Source organism: Mustela erminea, chromosome 3 (assembly GCF_009829155.1).
Source record: "Mustela erminea isolate mMusErm1 chromosome 3, mMusErm1.Pri, whole genome shotgun sequence".
NCBI lineage: Eukaryota > Metazoa > Chordata > Mammalia > Carnivora > Mustelidae > Mustela > Mustela erminea.
In genome coordinates, this window is record NC_045616.1 from 80894196 (window position 1) to 80913046 (window position 18851).

The following is an 18851-nucleotide window of genomic DNA, read 5'->3' on the forward strand; positions in this document are numbered from 1 at the left end:
TGATCTGTTAAATAAATAAATTCTTTAAAATAAAGTAAAATAAAATAAAATAAAATGTGTCATAATGCCATTAGTTTAGAATAACTAGGGTAAATTTGAGTTGTGAATAGTGATGTAGTGAAATTTTAAGGAAATGTAATTATTTCATGTTCATAAAGTAGCATTAAAAACCATCTTTCATGGTATTATATAGACCAATAAACAGAAGTATGCATTATTCCCCAAATATTTCTTGAGGTCCCTTACTGCCAAACTCTAATTTTTAATTCCTACCAGCATGTTCTTTTCACTCACATGTCCACAGATTCAAATTCTCCCTGTCCTTCAAAGCCTATCTCAGATGCTGCCACCTCCAGGAAGTTTTTGTGGAATCCACCCCAGTGTCCCAATGACATGTGAGATTTTCCTAGTCTGCATTTTATCTGTTAATGCTCTTAGGGCCCTTCTGTAATTGGTAATATATTCATATTTTTCATTGATGTCTTACCTCCCCACTCACCTTTACACTCTCTGCCTTACATATTCCTCCACCCCCATGGTATCTTGGAAAAAGTAACCCTTAAATTCATCTTGACTCTCTGGAGGCATTGATGGGTAGGTGTGTGGATTTGATTATAGTTCCCTCACATAATGACACTAGTCATTAGCAGATTCTTTCTTTCAAATAGGGTAGAAGTAAATTTGACCAGCCTGATCAAATACCCACCAATTCCATATCAGTAGACACAGAAGTTGAGTTCCCTTCTGGGTGCTCTGTTCTCTACCAGACTACCAGGGAAGAGAATGTCAAGATCGTGCAGCACAGGAAACAGCCCAGCATCCAGACAGGGTGGGGTAGGAGCGAGAAGTCTGCACAGGAAACTTAGTCCCTCCATTGGCTCACACTTGGCAAGTTATTTAACGTCTCTGTGCAAATTTCCTCATGTATAAGCAAATAAAATAATAACATTGACTTTATTATAAGTTTTTCAAGAGGATTAAATGAGATGTCCTAGGCAGTGTGGTTCGCAGAGGGTCAGGACCCCAAAAGAACTCGGATTGGATGGTTGATGTCATTACTGTTGTTATCATTATGAAAATCAAGTCCTATTCATATGCTTTCGAATGAAGAAATATTACCTACTTGCTCTGATATCTCTTCATAAATGAGGAGAAGCTGTCTACTTTTTGTAGCTCCTGGGAGAATTAGTATATAAAATTCGGTGGAAAATGTGCTTGGCTTTATTATGCTTTTCACTGGAGAGTCTTTTCATTGAGAGCCAAAATCTTCTGCTGTAACCAGCTAGGTTCTATTTTTCCCTTTGCATCTGCTTTCAGTCGAGCCTGTCCTTCGTCTTCAAAATCCTCCTTAGGCTTATCTGTAGCCGCCCACCTCTTCCTTGCTTTAGTCACATGCCTAGAGAACCCTGTGAGCCGTTGGTCCAGACTCCCCATCAGCCGTGTGAATCAGGTCTTTGCTGGCCTCTCAGGGAAGTTCGGGGGTGCCGTGGTGAGCAACACAGCACAATCTGTGTTCCCACTGATCTCAGACAAAAACTATTAGTTTTAAAGAATTAGATTGTTAACTAATTGAAGTAGAAGACAAAACTGCTCTGAAAGAAAACATACAGGCTGCCGCAGAGTTGGGTAAGAGAATGAGCCGAAACCGTTTCTTGGCCAGGCAAGTTGTCTTTCAGGCCTCCGCTGAAATGTCACCGCCTCAGAGAAGCCCTCTCTGACCATCTAAGCCAAGCAGTCACTCTCTACCACAACCCCCATTTTATTTTCTCCATTCTGCTTTCTAAAAAATGGAGGTATAATTAACATATGGCATTATATTAGTTTAGAGTGTATAGTGATTCCATGTTTGTATATACTGTGAAACGATCACCACAGTAAGTGTCATTAGTGTTTATCACCATACATAGTTACAGTGTTTTCTTTCTTATGATGAGAACTTTTAAGATTTCCTCTCTTTGCAACTTTAAAATACACAATATAGTACTAACTGCAGTCACCGTGCTGTACATTCTATCCCATATTTATTTTATATTGGTAAGCTTGTACGTTTGGACCCCCTTCACCCATGTTGCCCACAAATCACCCACCCCATCTCTAGCAACCACCAGTCTGTTCTCTGTATCTGAGTTGGGGAAAGGGGGTTGCTTTTTTTGTTTTAGATTCCATATATAAGTGAGATCCTATCATCTTTTTCTTTGTCTTATTTCACTTAGCATTATATCTTCAAGGTCCACTCATGTTGTTGCAGATGGCAAGATTTCCTCCTTTGTTATGGCTGAATAATATTACATTGTGTATATATATACACATTTTGTTTACCCATGCATCCATCACTTGACACATAAATTGTTTCCATATCTTGGCTACTGTAAATAATGCTGCACATAAATATGGAGATGCATTTATCTTTTTGAGTTAGTGTTTTTGTTTTCTTTGGATGAATTACTGGATCATTCCTTTTTACAATCTGAGATAATTTTGTTGATATAATGTTTACCTGTTTACTGTCCCTCTCCCTTGTTTAGAGTATAAACTCAATGAGCTAAACCTCAGTGTATTATTTACTGTGGTTATCTCTGCTGCTAGAAGCCTACTGTTCAATAGCTGCTAAAAAGATTATATGAATGGATAAAGGAACTAACCAAGAGGTTCCTCTTCCTTCCAAATCAGAATGTACCAAGCTGTGAAATTCACATACTGACTGGAGATTATGGGGGAGGGGATGAAAATTATGTTAGAATTCTGCCTATTTCAGTGCAGATCAATTCAATCCAGCACAAACTTACTGAATTCCTACTATGCACCAAGCAGTGAACCTCACGCTCAGGATTCAGCAGAGAAAAATCAAAATTCTCCTTCCTGCCTAAGGAATTAGATACTTGATAGCAATTATCACAGTCATGGAACAGTACTTCATGCCCCATAGAATTCTGAACACTTTAATGAATTGGCTCATGTAATCTTCACCACTACCTTATATGTTAGGAATGATAATTACCCCTGATGAAAAGGGCAGGTATCTCATCTGTCTTGTTTCCTATTGATTCTTTAGTACCATGTACAGTGCCAGACATAAGTAGATGCTCAATAAATATGTTCAGTAATGAATGGGTGCTTTGAAAGGAAAGGATGGTATTTGAGAGCCTCTAGCAGGAGGATTTGGCCCAGTCTGAGGTATTAAGTAGCCTCTCCCTGAAGATGTGACATTTTATTTAAGACTTGAGAATGAAGAGGAATTTGCTTTGTCTTGGCTTCAAAGTGAAAACCTGGCCAGGCTCATCCTGACCCATCTTAAATAATCTAATTTCTGTTTTCTTGGGATTTACTTTCCTTCTGAGCAAAATGAAAAACTGTAATGATGAAATGTCCCCCAGAGGAGGTTGTAAGGACATGTGAAAAGGGAACGATCAGGGTAAGTTTCCCAGAAGAAGCGGGCTTCAGTGGGGGTGGACCATAAGCAGCGCACAGCCAGCTGTTAGGAGGCCCTGAGGCCAGGGCTCCAGCTGGGGCTTTGCAACACCAAAGCGAATGCTTCTGATCTCCCAGGAGGTGGTCTGGAGAAAAACTTGGAGCACCCCAGTCCATAGTGCATCACTCAACAATCTCTCCATTAATTGCTTTTTTTCTGCAACTGGATGTCAGAACCTGGCATGTGGAAATCATCTGGGGAATTTCTTGTCTCTGGGCTCTGTTCTGCCAGACTCCAAGGCCCTTCTCACGTGGCACCTAAAATGGGTCACCTTTATCTTTCCCTCCTCCTGGGCTCCTGGTTTCCCTTTCAGAGATCGCTCTATGCTCTTGGGCCCTCCCTCCAGGCATCTCTGCCAATGCCTTTGAGCCTCTTGTCTCCTTAGAAAGACCCGTCCTTTCTTGGTCGTCCTGCTCTTATCTGTGATGATATTTGCTATATAAGACTCTCAGTCTGCTGATGGGGTTAATTACTGCCAACTATTTATTCACTGTGGCTCCCAGTAAGATAATTGCCTTTTAACGGGCACTTTTTGTAAATAAAGCCTGATGCCCAAGACTGGGTCTCTGGCATGGACTTTTGGGGGCTGTGTAATCCCAAAGAATCTTCTCAGACCCCTTCCTTCCATCATAACCCGGTGATGTTGTAATGTGATAGAGTATTAGTCCTTCTTTTTTTTTTTTTTTCTTCTCTCTTCTTTTCTGGAAAATGCCCTCCTTTAGAGCAGGAGTCAGTAAATCACTCCCTCACTCACTAATGCCAACAAAATGTTGGACCAAAGCAGTGAGACACATGATTTGGAACAAGAGTATTTGAAAAAATTTCTATAACCCTTACCTTTCAAGCCAAAGCATGAAACAAAATACCTCACTCCTGAGGTTCTCAAAGTTCAATAAGAATCACTTGGACTATTTGCAATGAAGTGGATGGAACTAGAGGGTATTATGCTGAGCAAAATAAGTTAGAGAAAGACAATTATCATATGATCTCTCTGATATGAGGAATTTGAGAGGCATGGCTGGGGGTCGTGTGGTGTAGGGAGGGAAAAAATGAAACAAGTTGGGATCGGGTGGGACACAAAGCATAAGAGACTCTTAATCTCAGGAAACAAACTGAGGGTTGCTGAGGGGTCAGGGGTAGGGATAAGATGGATATTGGGGAGGGTATGTGCTATGGTGCGTGCTTTGAATTGTGTAAGACTGATGTACAGAATTGTGCTTTGAATTGTGCTTTGAATTGTGTAAGACTGATGTACAGGTCACAGACCTGTACCCCTGAAACAAATAATGCATTATATGTTAAAAAAAAAAAAAAAAAGAATCACTTGTCATATGGAATATATAGATTCCTTGTTTGTCCTCAGGGAGTCTGAATCAGGGTGCCTGGGTGGCTCAATTGAGCCGGCCTTCAGCTCAGGTCATGATCCCCGGATCCTGAGATGGAGTCCAGCAGTGGGTTCCCTGCTCAGCAGGGAGTCTGATTCGCCCTCTGCCCCTTCCCTGTTCTCTCTCTCAGTCTGTCTCTTTATCTCAAAAATAAAATCTTAAAAAAGAGAGAGAGAGTTTGAATTCATAGGATTGAGGGCTCTGAAATCTGCAAGTTCCTTAAGTGAGGCTGGTTTTGATAATGATTATATGCTCTCAGCCTGTTTTCCCATCTATAAAATGGAATGGTTCAGAGAATCAAAGAGGGAAAAAAGATACAAAAGGACACTGAACCACTTGAAATGGTACAGTGAAAACCAACTGCATTGGAATCATCTGAATGAAGAGATTCCACATTAGTTCTTTCTGCCCCCTCTTCCTGCCCATTCTACATCTGCGTGGAGGGGGGATGCACAGGGCTGGCACAGAATCAGTCATTTTAAAGTGGGATTGGGATAAGGCACTTTCCATGGAGGTCAAGAGGTACTGCTGGACTGGAGCAGCCAGTTTGGAACTTGGGTGCCAGCCTCACTGATCTTTTGTTTCTAAGGAAAGAGACAGGTTTTTTTTTGAGGGGGGGGGGTTGCTTAGTTTTTTCACTTTAATTATGGGCAGCATAATCCATGAGTGTTTTCTCACTTGGGAAGTATTTACTAAGTGCCTGCTATTGACTTAGAAGGTATATACTAAATGCCTACTGTTTATTTAAGACTAAATTATGCCAAGCGGAAGCATGTCAATTCATGAATTCCATAACAGCTTTGCCTGAGTAATATATTCCAGCTTTATAATGGGCTCAAATTCATTTCTGCTGTGAAAGACCTCCCCAAAGGAGTCTCAAACATCTTTCGGAAGTTTTCTCCCGTATGTGTTCATTTACCCATCTAGCCATCCATCCATTCATTCACTCCTTCAACTAATAGTTATTGAGTACTCTGTGCCAGGTGCCTGGGGTACAAAGATGAATTAGACATTGAGAGTTCCCTTAGGAAGTTACCAGTCTCATTGTGTAGACAAGATGGGTAGGTAAATGCAATGAGATACTGTGACTCAGGGCTGATGTTACTGCTGCAGACATCGCAAGTAAACTTAGGAAGCACTTACATTTTGCTAAATACTATACTAAACCCTTCATACCAGCCGTCCTCTTTGGCCCTTACATCATGTGAGATTATTTCTGTTATTATCCCTATTAGCTACATAACAAGGCTTAGATGACAGGTAGGTCCTTTTCACAGACATGCTTCAGCCCTGGCTGTCTAGTTGTGGCACCACTCTCCTCATCACACCTGTTCTGTCCCTGCTCTCAAGTTCCTGTCTGGCCACAGAAGGTCAGAGCAGGTGCACAGCAACTGTAAACATGGCACCAGTAGTAACCGTTGATCACGTGGCCACAGGGCAATGGGTACTTCATGTGCTTATTGTCTCACTCAACCTGAGAAGGCACAAGGAAAACCCTGTCATTGGTTCCATCTTATGGATACAGAAAGGGAAGCCTCACAGGTGTAAAAGTTTGTGTAGATCTACCCAACTGGTAAATGGAATACATAAGGATTCAAGTTTGGGTCAGATTGACTCCAAAGCCCACACTCTTTCCACTCCACTGAATACAGGTCACAGGTACAATACCTCTCAGGAAGACAGCTCCGGATATGCTCTTGTGTCACGAGGCTAAGATGACCCATACAGCCAAACCAGACCACTTAGGCATTGTTTAAACAGCACCTTATTTGGGATGGCCCAGCCTTGCCAGGTGCCTGGGTCTAAGGAAGTGATGATGCGTTATATAACCTTGGAAGGGCTGGACATCCTGTCTCTTCCAATAGTTTGTTATCCTGTCACGATGATCCAAAAGTCAGAAAGCATATTGGTGGAGGGGTCTATTTATATATCATGGCCTGGACAAAGACCATAAGTTTTTGCTTCCAAGTTTTTGCTCCAAGTTTTTGCTTCCCTGGAAACCCAGTATGTTTCTCCAATGCTAAGTATATCTGCAAAGAGGAGAAGCAATGAAGGATGAAAAAAATATTCTACCAGATTTCAAGGCACATATTTCTTTTAAAGGAAGTAAATGAATATACAATGTTGTATTAATTTCAGGTATACAACATACTGATTCAACAATTCTATACATTACTTAGTGCTCACCGTGGTAAATGTAGTCACCAGCTGTCATCATATAATATTATTACAATATTACTGACTATATTTCCTCTGCTGTTCTTTTTATCGCTGTGACTTATTTACTTTATAACTAGAAATTTGTACCTCTTCACCCGCCAAAACTACTTCCCCCATCTCCCCACCCACTTCTCTGGCGTCCATCAGTTTGCTCTCTGTATTCAAGAGTCTGTTTGTTTTGATTTGTTAGGTTGTTCTTTAGATTCCACAAATGAGTGAAATCATATGATATTTGTTCTTCTTTCTGACTTGTTCCACTTAGCATTATACCCTCTAGGTCCACCCATATTGTTGCACTTGACAAGATTTCATTCTTTTTCATGGCCAAGTAATATTCCATTTCATATATATCTTCCACATCTTATTTATCCATTCATCTATTGATGGGCATTTGGGTTCCTTCCATATCTTGGTTATTGTAAATAATCCTGCAGTAAACTGAGATGCATATATTATTTTGAAATAGTGTTTTTGTTTTCATTAGGTAAATGCCCAGTAGTGGAATTACTGAATCATAAGGCATTTCTATTTTTATTTATTTGAGGAACTTCTGCATTTTCTGCAATGGTTGCACTATTTTACATTCCCATCAACAATGCACAAGGGTTCCTTTTTCTCCACATCCCACAGATGCTTGTTGTTTCTTGTCTTTTTGGTACCAGCCATTGGAACAGATATGCAGTAGTATCTCACTGTATTTTTTGACTTGCATATCTCTGCTGATTAATGATATTGAGTATCTATCTCTTCGTGTGTCTGTTGGCCATCTGTATGGGTTTGTTCCTGGGCTGTCTATCCTATTCCATTGATCTATAGGTCTCTTTTTGTGCTGTTACCATACTGTTTTGGCTACTATAGCTTTGTAGTATATCCTGAAATCTGAAATTATGATACCTCTAGCTTTGTTTTTTTCTCAAGACTGCTTTGGCTATTTGAGGTCTTTTGTGTTTTTTTAATCGATTTTAGGATTATTTGTTCTAGTTCTGTGGAAAACGCTATTGGTATTTTGATAGGGATTGCATTAAATCCGTAGATAGCTTTGGGTAATATGGACATTTTAACTATATTAGATCTTACAATCCATGATCACAATATGTCTTCCCATTTGTTTGTGTTGTCTTTAATTTCTTTTACAAGTGTCTTAAAATATTCAGAATGCAGGTGTCTCACTCACCTTCTTAGTTAAATTGATTCCTAGGTATTTAATCCTTTCTAATGCAATTAGAGCAAGACATTTTATATTTTTACATTAAATCATATTTTAAAATTTTGTGTTAAATCTTATTTTTAAAAATCCCTCTCAGGGCAATATTGGTTTTCTTTTATAGACCATTACATCATTTCCTTGTGTCTCCGAATGCAGTACAAAGGACAGTCACCTTTTCTCTAGCATAGACAATGGTGTCTTTGGCAGAACTTATCAATCCCAAACCGATACCTTGTGCTTGCCTTCTGGTAATAAGGTTTCCAAAATCATTATTATTTGATGGGTCAAAACCAAACCAGTTCCCCCATCCAAATTTATGTGGTGGTTCAAACTGTCTTCAATGAAGGGTATTTTCATTCCCTCTCTTCCTCTTGTGAAATCCGAATGTTTTGGTAAAGTCATGTAATTCTTAGATCGACTTACTTTTTCCATGCCATCAGGGCACACCAGTCGGTGAAGGGTCAGTTTCCTTGGGCTTAGCCTCCGTTCTTGTGTTGTGGCTTTAAATTCTCACAGCAAATAACTCAGAACCAGGTTACTGCCTTGGTGTGACGGCTGGCAGGGAAAAAAAAAAAAAAAAAAGCCTATCGTGGAGCACAGAATCTGTCTGTGTTAGCCCTCTGTCACCGGCTACTCACCCCAGCTTTGGGCTTCACCTAAATGATAAATGGTCCTATTGTTTGCGCTTTCGTATTAAAAAACCATAGAGCTAAATCTAGACGAAGCAAGGACAGAGACCCATTTCATTGCACTGTACTTTAATATTCTTGAGACCCATGGCATTACGGGTGGCTCTTTTAACAGCCATCCCTCTCCAGGGTGGAACACTGTGCTGCCTTTGTTTCATCTGATCTTCCAGCTGAAGAAGAGATGGTCACTTATCCTCAGTGCTCCCCTATCCTGCTGGATTTCTCTTGCAGGAGGAGAAACTGACCACACGGGAAAAGGTAGAGGTTTCAGGCAGGGCATTTCAGCGTGTGTTTACAGGCAGGACTGACTTACTCAGCAAATCCTGCTCGGAGAAGCTGCAGCCAATGAAGAGGCTATATCCCGGCTTGCTTGGGGGCTTCTGAGTTTGAGCTGCATGCAGAAATGTAAGGCAGTGCTTCCTGGCGCTGATGGCAAAATGGGCCCCATCTCCAGTTATTCCTCGGGCTTCCCAGCTTTGCAGATCCAGGGGAGAACCTACATAAACATATGGTGATGTAGCCAGCTTTAAAGGCCAAGAGAATCCTTATGGATTCAGGAGACTGGTTTTTTATTTAGATTTTTATTTTTTATTTTTGTTGGAAGATGAAATGCTTCTCTCGTTACCTGCCTTACATCTTCAGACCTCCGAATACCATCCTCTCTTCCAGCTGCCACACGGAAGGTACAGACCAGAGAGGGAGAGTGTCTGGGTGGGTGGGAAAAGTGGGCTGGTGTATGACTTCCCACAGGCTCTGCTGATACTGCTTTCTGTAGCTAGCAGATGACTGTCGTTCCTGGCAAAAGCTTGTATCTAACAGACTTAGATCTGCTTCTAAAATCAGTCTGTCTTCTGTAAGGAAAGGGACGTATTTTCTAAAGGGCAGCATAATATTGCAAAGGTGATCTCAAAGCTGATCTAGCCGAGTCGGAAAAAAATCAGAAATATTTTGCCAGTTTCCCTTATTCCACTTCAGAAGCAAACAAGTAATTGGAACTCCTGTTAAGGAAGAACATTTTCAGTAGGTGCTGCCACATACATTTATCCAAGCTCTCTGTTTTGTCACTGTCTGTTTAATAACTTGGTGCATGCCCAAGAAAGCAATTAGCAAAATAGTATTAGCGTACTACATGACTGCGGGGTGTCAGTTGTCGGATTGTTTTGCTCGGAGTCTGGACTTGGGTTGCAGAGCAGGAAGACACTGTTGACTTTCAGCGCTCGCTGGAAATGGGGTTCGTGGGGGTCCTAAGTTAATGCCTTATGGCAAGGGTGAGCTGAGCCTCATACAAACAGTCCCCAGTCGCCGGTCCTTTTGGGGATCTCTGCTACATTTTAACCTATCGCGCTCTGCATCTGTGTGTGTGTGTGTGTGCGTGTGTACTTTCTGTGTGTGTGTGCATGCGTGTGTGTGTGTGTGTATGTATGTGTGTGTGTGTACCTCGTCAACATTCTGGCAATCCGCCTTCATCCAAATGCTGCAGGTTTCAACGCTTCTGGAGCCAGTAGCCGGTTGTGCATATTCTGTGTGTGATTTGCCCATTTCTTTTGATCTGCTACATCCTTGAAAAAGAGCAGTTTCAAGAAAAGCGGCTGGCTGGCTGCTTTTCAGCCTGAGGCTTGCCCTACAAGCAGTACTGATTGAAGAGGGCTGGGGCAGTGAGAGGCTGCCTTTACCCTCTGTCCAGCCTCACTCTCTGGAATGGAGCTCGTGAGCAGCCTGTTGCGAAAACCCACCCTTGTTTCTCCTCCTCCTCAGAGTAGGAGCTGGGGATCGTGGGCTGTGTAGAGAAAACAAGGGGAGTGTTTATTATTCTGGGAAGTGATTTTCAGTCATTGCCCCCGGAGAAAAGCAAGTAGAAGTTTGGGATAACCCTTGAATTGAGACCAAAGGATGATATTTTTTCACAGACCTTCGTATCTTAAGGATTTTTTTTCCATTAGATATTTCCCTTAAAAGTTTTATTGGTGGCTATAGGAGATGACCCACTGAGAAGTCTTTCCTCTTACAGAGAGAAACTTAATAAGTCTTTATGTGCATTAGGGAGGGATAGGGAATGGCATGGATAGAAATCTCCAGGGAAACTTCCCATATACAAAAGACCTAAACTCATATAGGAAGATGCCTAGATGACTTTTCTATTTCTGATTGGTCCCCCGTCCTCTCCTCCTAGCTTAGATTTTGAGAACCCAAATACGTGGTCTGTTGCTGTTTTGTATATTAATCGAACTAAAGTTCCTACCTCATACAGACGACTACAACCCCCAAGAACTTTCTTGAAGTGTTTTTTAACCAAATTTAACTGTTGTGCTCCATCAAAATGGAAAGCCCGTTTCATTCCCATCAAAACAATTTCTAATTTGCTACCTATCGCCAGGTTTAGGGGGTTGGGGGGGGGCAAGGAGACTTGTCTTTTAATCTGTTGTGACACTCATAGACAATGGGTAGGGATAATAACACGTGGCAGACATTAACTTTGTGAGTGAGGGGCCAGAGCTGAGTGGGGAAAGCTTGAGTTAAATACCAAGCAAGCAGGGCCAAGTCACTTAATTGCTCTATGCTCAATTTTACCTAAAAAATGGAAATAAAGAGACTTATTCCCAGGATATTGAGAATTCAGTGTGATCATTCTAGTTCTTTAGGAAGCTTGGTACATGATATTTTGCAGTCTCCTGTATTTTCTTAGGCTGTCAAGTTACCCTTTTTTATTACATTATCTTAAGTAATGAAGAGCTTCCTCAAACACATCGCAGTGTCCCTCAGGAACTAGTTACACTTACTTAGAGTTTGAGGAGAAATGTATGTGAGAATGGATAGGAGTTTGAGGTTTTATATTGTTAGCTATTATGTTGCCCTATAGTCTCTTCTAGAAAAGTTATGGTTGCAAACTTCATATTTTATTTAAATGAGGAGGCAGAGAATGAATAATTGGTGTATATCCCTGGGAACATCAAATAAGTAGAAATACCCAAACCATCCCTTTAAGATTAATTCAAGAACAACTCCAAAAGCTTCACCAATTGCTGGGGCACCTGGGTGGCTCCGTTGGTTGAACCCCCAACACTTGGTTTGGGCTTAAGTTATCACTTCATGGGTGGTGGGGTTGAGCCTCATGTCTGGATTCTGCACTCAGCGTGGAGTCTGCTTGAGACTCTCTCTCCCTCTTCTCCTGTCCCTCACCCGGTTTGCGTGCTCGCTCTCTCACTCTCAAATACATAAATGAATACAATCTTTAAAAAGAAAAAAGCTTCAGCAATTGCTGAGGTTCTTAGAGGGTGGAACCGTTCTGGTTAAAAGACAGGTTTTCTGCCCAGCTTGTCTCAACATTGTTTTCTCAATACAGAAATATCATGGGCTTTGAATTTTAGCTTTGCCACTTGCCAACTGGGTGAGGTTGTAGTTATTTAACCTCTCAGAGTTCAGTTTCCCATTTGCAAAACATGGATGATGATACGTCATAGGGTGGCTACAAAGAAAGACATTCAGAATGCCATACTTGGTGATAATCATAGTAGTAGCAATAATAGCAATAACAGTAATAATAACTGACCTTCACTTCTACTGCACTTACTGTGCCCCAGACATTATCTGAGTGGATGCTATAGTAATGCATTCATAGGTAGAGTAAATCAACAATATGTGGCCACAGATAATAGTTGTTTTTCCTTCCTGCTCTCTTTCAAAATATTTAAAAAAAAAAATTATATTCCCTTCCTCAACCCCCGCCCCCCAAACACAAAAATCCTTGCCTTGAAAACCTCTCAGTGGTTTCCAGTGGCCTAGCAGGCCCCATGTGTTCTGACCCCTGCCTGACTTTCCTGTTTGAGCACATGCCCTCTTGTCTGGTCTCCAGCCACACTGACCGTTCTTGGTTCCTCAGGAATCTCCCTCCCACCATAGACTTTTGGGAAGCTTCTCTCTCCCCTAGCCCCATTCCTTGTTAATTCTGGCCTTGGACTCTCAGCTCAAGCCAAGAAGCCCTCCCTGGCCCTCGGGTCATGATGGTCATAGCTCTTAGAGAACCGGGCTGCTTCAGAGCACCTGTCCTAGTCTGTCATAAATGGCCTGGTGAACCTGTTCTGTGAATGTCTGTCTTCCTGCTAGACTGAAAGGTTCATGGGAGCAGGACCCACATGTCGTTTTGCCCTCTATTATACCCCCAGCACTAGAACAATGCCAAGTACTTAATAGGCACTCAACAAATTTTTATTGAATGGAATGATGACAAATACCAAGGCTGCTGTGGGGACACATTTTTAAAACACAGGCAAAACACATTCTACAAAGCATTAGCTGCTACAGGAATGCAAGCTGTTTTAACCATTGCTGGTCGGGTGCTTTTCGTAGCCACACGTGAGGGGACTGGTTTTATGACCATGCTCTACTTTACCTTAAAATTAGAAAATATGAAGGGGGAAAAGGCCAACTAAATAATGCTGGTGCACAAACAGGGCTTTGAGAGGACAGTTGGATTGTCTTTCCTTCTCTGTGGACCTCATTAGAAGGACACATCACTCCCTCCACCACGGTGGGGAAGCATTCATCCAGCAAACTGTTTCCAGGATTAGAGGCACAGAATCTCAATCACAAGTAAAAAAAAAAAAAAAAAGCATTCCAGACAGGACACAGGACAGAGATAAGAGAACCAGTCAAGTATGAGGAGCCTTGCCTGATATTTTCCAGTGGACCTAATTTGGCACCCAACATGGGAGGGTCTTTTCTAGGCCCTTGAACAGATGAGCAGAGGTATTCTCTCTTCCTGAAGGGACCAAGGTCATGTGCCTTGCCCCAAGACATTTCCTTTCCCTGAGAATTCGCCCTCGTGTTTCCATGCTGTAAAACACTGCTCATCTCTTAAAAGTCAGCTCCAGTTGAGGCTTCCCAGGAAGACTTCCTCAAGAGCTCCAAATTCTGAGTCATGCAAACCATAACAGTTGTGGGAAGAAGGCTCCAGAAGGAGAAGCCAAGCAGCACTACAAGAATCCCTGGCCGTGTGTGCCAGGCTGGGCCAGTATCGTCGTTTGCTGCTCACACGATCTCATCTCCGATGCTGCTCTCTCCATGTTACAGGGGAGGAAAGTGACACACACAGGCCGTACTTAGTAAACTCGCAGAGGCCAAGACTCAAGTCCAAAACTTTCAGAATCAGAAATCAGCGCTCTTAACCCACACCTGATGCATTTCCTCTGGAGTACCAGCATGAGAACAGCCTTCGGATTGGATGGCCCAGGTCTGTTCACATGTTTGTGTCCTGGTGGCCAGGAGAAGCGTGGCACAGGAATTCTGCCATTTGTCTTTAGGCTCTGAGTCCTGGTTAGCACAGACCCTGACTGGGAGTAGATGGTCAAGGAATGCTTCATAAATAAAACACTGAATGGGAGAGTGACCAGTTTGCCCATGTATCGTTGGTTCTTCTTTGGGAGGAGGAACCCAGAAGCACAATACCTTCCAGAGACCCCCAAAAGCAGGCTTACTGGAAGCCTGTACCCACGTTCAGAAAAATACACATTTTTCTAACTCTTTATCATGTTGTAAATGATAATAAAATAATAACTAAAACATACAATGCTCATTATTTATTTGGCATAATTCCAACATATACATGTTTGTGGATGTAGGGACGGGTGTGTGTATTCCTCATCATAAACCTCTCTGAGGGAAAGTTGTTGTTATCCTCATTTTGTAAATGAGGAAACTAAGACACAGAGAAGTTAGGTAACTTCCCTAAAGTCACACAGCTGTGAAGTGCAAGGATTAGGATTAGAACCCATGCATTCTGGTTCTGAGGTACATGCTACAACAGGATTCATTCTTCTCTTTTGTGCCTTTTTACATATTTATGGAATTCTTGTTTTTCATATTTTTGGAATTCTCTTCTTAGCTCCTTCCACATATGTAGAACCAACCCACTCTTCAGGCCCACATCAAACACACTTCCACCCACAGCTTTCCCTGACTGTTCACTTTCTCAGCTGCATTTAAAGCCTTTCCCACACGTGCACTGTGATTCTCTTATAACATAGAGGTAATATTAGGCCACCTGACCAGGTTATTGTAAGGATTAAGTGAGACAGAATCTTACATTGCTTGACATTGCTTTATATTAAAATATATAAATATGTAAAAATATATAAATATATAAAAATATATTTAAAAAATATATATATATATATTTTTTACATTTTCTACACAGTATCTGTTTTGTCCCTGCTTTCATCCAAGGCCAGCCCCATACTAGGGAGCTGGATCCCAGTCCTGACACCAACTCCAGCCCTTCATCCTGCACTTGTCCGCTGTCTGTACCTCATCACTAAGGCTTTTCTCTCTACGGGATTGCTGGTGTGGTTCCCCAACAGACTGTCAGTCACCCTGCTTTAAATACTCATCTCACCGTCCTGTATCCACCTCTAGCTACTGCCCATTCCCTACTCCTCTTTGCAGAAAAATGCCTTGAAAGAGTCATCTATACACAGTTGTCACCTCTCTTCCCATCTCTCTGCCAAAGCTGCTCTTGGGAGAGTCCCCCGTGGCCCCCTCACTGATCTGGCCCATCCTTCTCAGCCAGGTTCCTCCTAAGGCAGCTCTCAAGCACCCTTGGCATAGGCAGTCACTGCTTCCTTCCCGAAAGGGTTCCTTGTCTCGGCCTCAGGGCCCAGAGTTCCTCTTTGTTTCCTTCTCTGGCCATGGCCAGGCCGCAAACTTTTGCCTATTCCTCCTCCTCCTCTTGAGCCATAAACACACAAACCCAGGCCAGAGGCTTCTCCTTAACCTGCTCTTTCTCCTAGGTGGCCTCTACCAACCAGATGGTATGAGACATCGTCTTCTCAGCCCGTATCCCCAGCTCCAGCCTCTCACCCCAAATGCAGACCAGTGCCTCGAATGGCCCACCCAGCATTCCCGCTGGGATGCAATAGTGGCCTCCAAACCTGACTCCTCATTCCCCTTGAGAAAAACCTGCTTGTCCAACTTCTTCTCCAGCTTAAGGAACAAGAACTCCAGTTTCTTTGTTACTCCAGCCAGAAAACCTGGAGTCATTCTTTGTTTCTGTTGTTGTCTCATATCTTTCTTCGAGTTCTACAGTGAATCCTCTGGGTCTAACCTCTAAAAATATTCAGAATCCAATTACGTCTTATCAAATCTATCACTTGAATGTTTCTTTACCAGAGAGGCCTTTCCTGGCCTTCCTGCCTAAGATCTCTCTCTTTCCATCTCTCTATCTCTATTGCCCAAGCTCTGCCTCCCCCCAAATCTCTCTCTGTCTCTGTCTCTCTCTCTTACACACAGACACACACTCCCTGTTACCTTTATGCTGCTTTAGCCTTTCTCTTACTGGACATGTCCTATACCCAGTTACTTACTTGTTGCCCTTCTTTTTGCCCTGTAGAATGTAAGCTACATAACAGCAGAGTCTCTGTTTCGTTCACTCCTATATATCTTCAACACCTAGAACAGTTTCTAGCACATAATAAGCACATAATAGATACTTGTTGATTGAATGAATGGGTGTATGAATGAAGGTTTATGTAACCTTTCAGTAATAAAGTAGGGAGAATGGACTCTGAAACCAGATGAACCTGAGTTCCAATCTCACACGGAAAATTACTCACTGGGTTACCTTCATTTACTTAACTGGTGTATTTCCTTCTCCAACAATAACATATCAGGGTATTGTTATGAAGGTGAAAAATTTTTTTTGCAATTTTATAAAAATGCCTGTTAGTATTCTGTGAATGAGACTTAACAGTATTTCTTCTGATTTTTTTAAATTAAATTAAATTTTCTTTCAGTGTTCCAAGATTCATTGTTTATGCACAACACCCAGTGCTCATGCAGTACGTGCCCTCCATAATACCCACCACCTTGCTCACAGAACCCCCCCCACCCTCTCCCCTCCAAAACCCTCAGTTTGTTTCTCAGACCCCACAGTCTGTCATGGTTTGTCTCCCCCTCCAGTTTCCCCCAAAGCCCTTCTCTCCATCTCCCAATGTCCTCCATGTTATTCCTTATGCTCATAAGTGAAACTATATGATAATTGACTCTCTCTGTTTGACTTATTTCACTCAGCATATCTCCTCCAGTCCTATCCACATTGATACAAAAGTTGGGTATTCATCCTTTCTGATGGAGGCATAATACTCCATTGTATATACAGACCATATCTTCTTTATTCATTCGTCTGTTGAAGGACATGTTGGCTCTTTCCACAGTTTGGCTACTATGGCCATTGCTGCTATGAACATTGGGGTACAGATGGCCCTTCTTTTTATTACATCTGTATCTTTGGGGTAACTACCCAGTAGTGTAATTGCAGTGTCATAGGGTAGCTCTATTTTTAATTTCTTGAGGAATCTCCATACTGTTTGCCAAAGTGGCTGCCCAACTTGCATTTGCACCAACGGTGTAAGAGGGTTCCCCTTTCTTCACATCCTCTCCAACACTAGTTGTTTAGTAGTTGATTTTGGCCATTCTAACTGGTATAAGGTGGTATCTCAATGTGGTTTTGATTTCAATCCCCTGATGGCTAATGATGATGAACATTTTTTCATGTGTCTGTTAGCCATTTGTATGTCTTCTTTGGAGAAGTGTCTGTTCATGCCTTCTGCCCATTTTTTGATGTGATTATCTGTTTTGCATGTGTTGAGTTTGAGGAGTTCTTTATAGATCTTGGATATCAGCCCTTTGTCTGTAGTGTCTTTTGTGAATTTTTTCTCCCATTCCTTGGGTTGCCTCTTTGTTTTGTTGACTATTCCTTTGCTATAAAGAAGGTTTTTATCTTGACAAAGTCCAAAAAGTTCATTTTCACTTTTGTTTCCTTTGCCTTTGGAGACAGGTCTTGAAAGAAGTTGCTGTGACCAATGTCAAAGAGGTTACTGCCTATGTTCTCCTCTAGGATTTTGATAGATTCCTGCCTCACTTTGAGGTCTTTTATCCTTTTTGAGTTTATCTTTGTGTGTGGTATAAGAGAATGGTCAAGTTTCATTCTTCTATACATAGCTGTCCAATTTTCCTAGCACCATTTATTGAAGAGACTTTTTCCCACTGTATATTTTTTCCTGCTTTGTCGAAGATTATTTGCCTATAGAGTTGCAGGTCTACATCTGGGCTCTCTATTCTGTTCCACTGGCCTATGTGTCTGTTTTGTGCCAGTACCATGCTGTCTTGGTGATCACAAGCTTTGTAGTAAAGCTTGAAATCAGGCAACATGATGCCTCCTGCTATTTTTTTTTCCCAACATTTCCTTAGCAATTCGGGGTCTCTTTTGGTTCCATACAAATTTTAGGATTGTTTGTTCCAGCTCTTTGAAAAATGCCAGTGGAATTTTGATCAGCATGGCATTGAAAGTATAGTTTGCTCTAGGCAGTATAGACATTTTAACAATGTTTAGTCTTCCGATCCATGAGCATGGAATGCTCTTCCATCTTTTTGTGTCTTCTTCAGTTTCTTTTGTAAGTGTTCTGTAGTTCCTCGAGTACAGATCCTTTACCTCTTTGGTTAGGTTTATTCTCGGGTATCTTAAGGTCCTTGATGCTATAGTAAATGGAATCGATTCTCTAATTTCCCTTTCTATATTTTCATTATTAGTGTATAAGAAAGCAACAGATTTCTGTACATTGATTCAAACACTTCAAAGTATAGGGATAGAGAGTACATTCCTCAACTTCATAAAATCTGTCTATGAAAAACCCACAACGAATATCATTCTCAATGGGGAAAAGCTGACAGCCTTCCTTTTGAGATCAGGGACATGACAAGGATGTCCACTCTCGCCACTGTTGTTCAACAATGTACTAGAAGTCCTAGCAACAGCAATCAGACAACAAAAAGAAAAGGTATTCAAATTGGCAAAGAAGTCAAAGTCTCTCATTTGCAGATGACCTGAGACT

General features: G+C 41.7%; 1 protein-coding gene across 4 annotated transcripts in view; it reads left to right on the forward strand.

Moving 5' to 3' along the window:
- Positions 1-18851, forward strand: part of PPP2R2B (protein phosphatase 2 regulatory subunit Bbeta) — a 453582-nt gene that overhangs the window by 19518 nt on the left and 415213 nt on the right. The window contains exon 1 of one of the 4 annotated variants that reach the window (XM_032336261.1): positions 9138-9653. The exons of 2 other annotated variants lie outside the window; for them this stretch is intronic. In XM_032336261.1, coding sequence (XP_032192152.1) covers positions 9580-9653 — 74 coding nt within the window. In that variant the 5' untranslated portion in view covers positions 9138-9579. Of the gene's footprint in view, positions 1-9137; positions 9654-18851 lie in introns of those variants that run through there. One more of the 4 variants, XM_032336269.1, reaches the window with a different exon arrangement.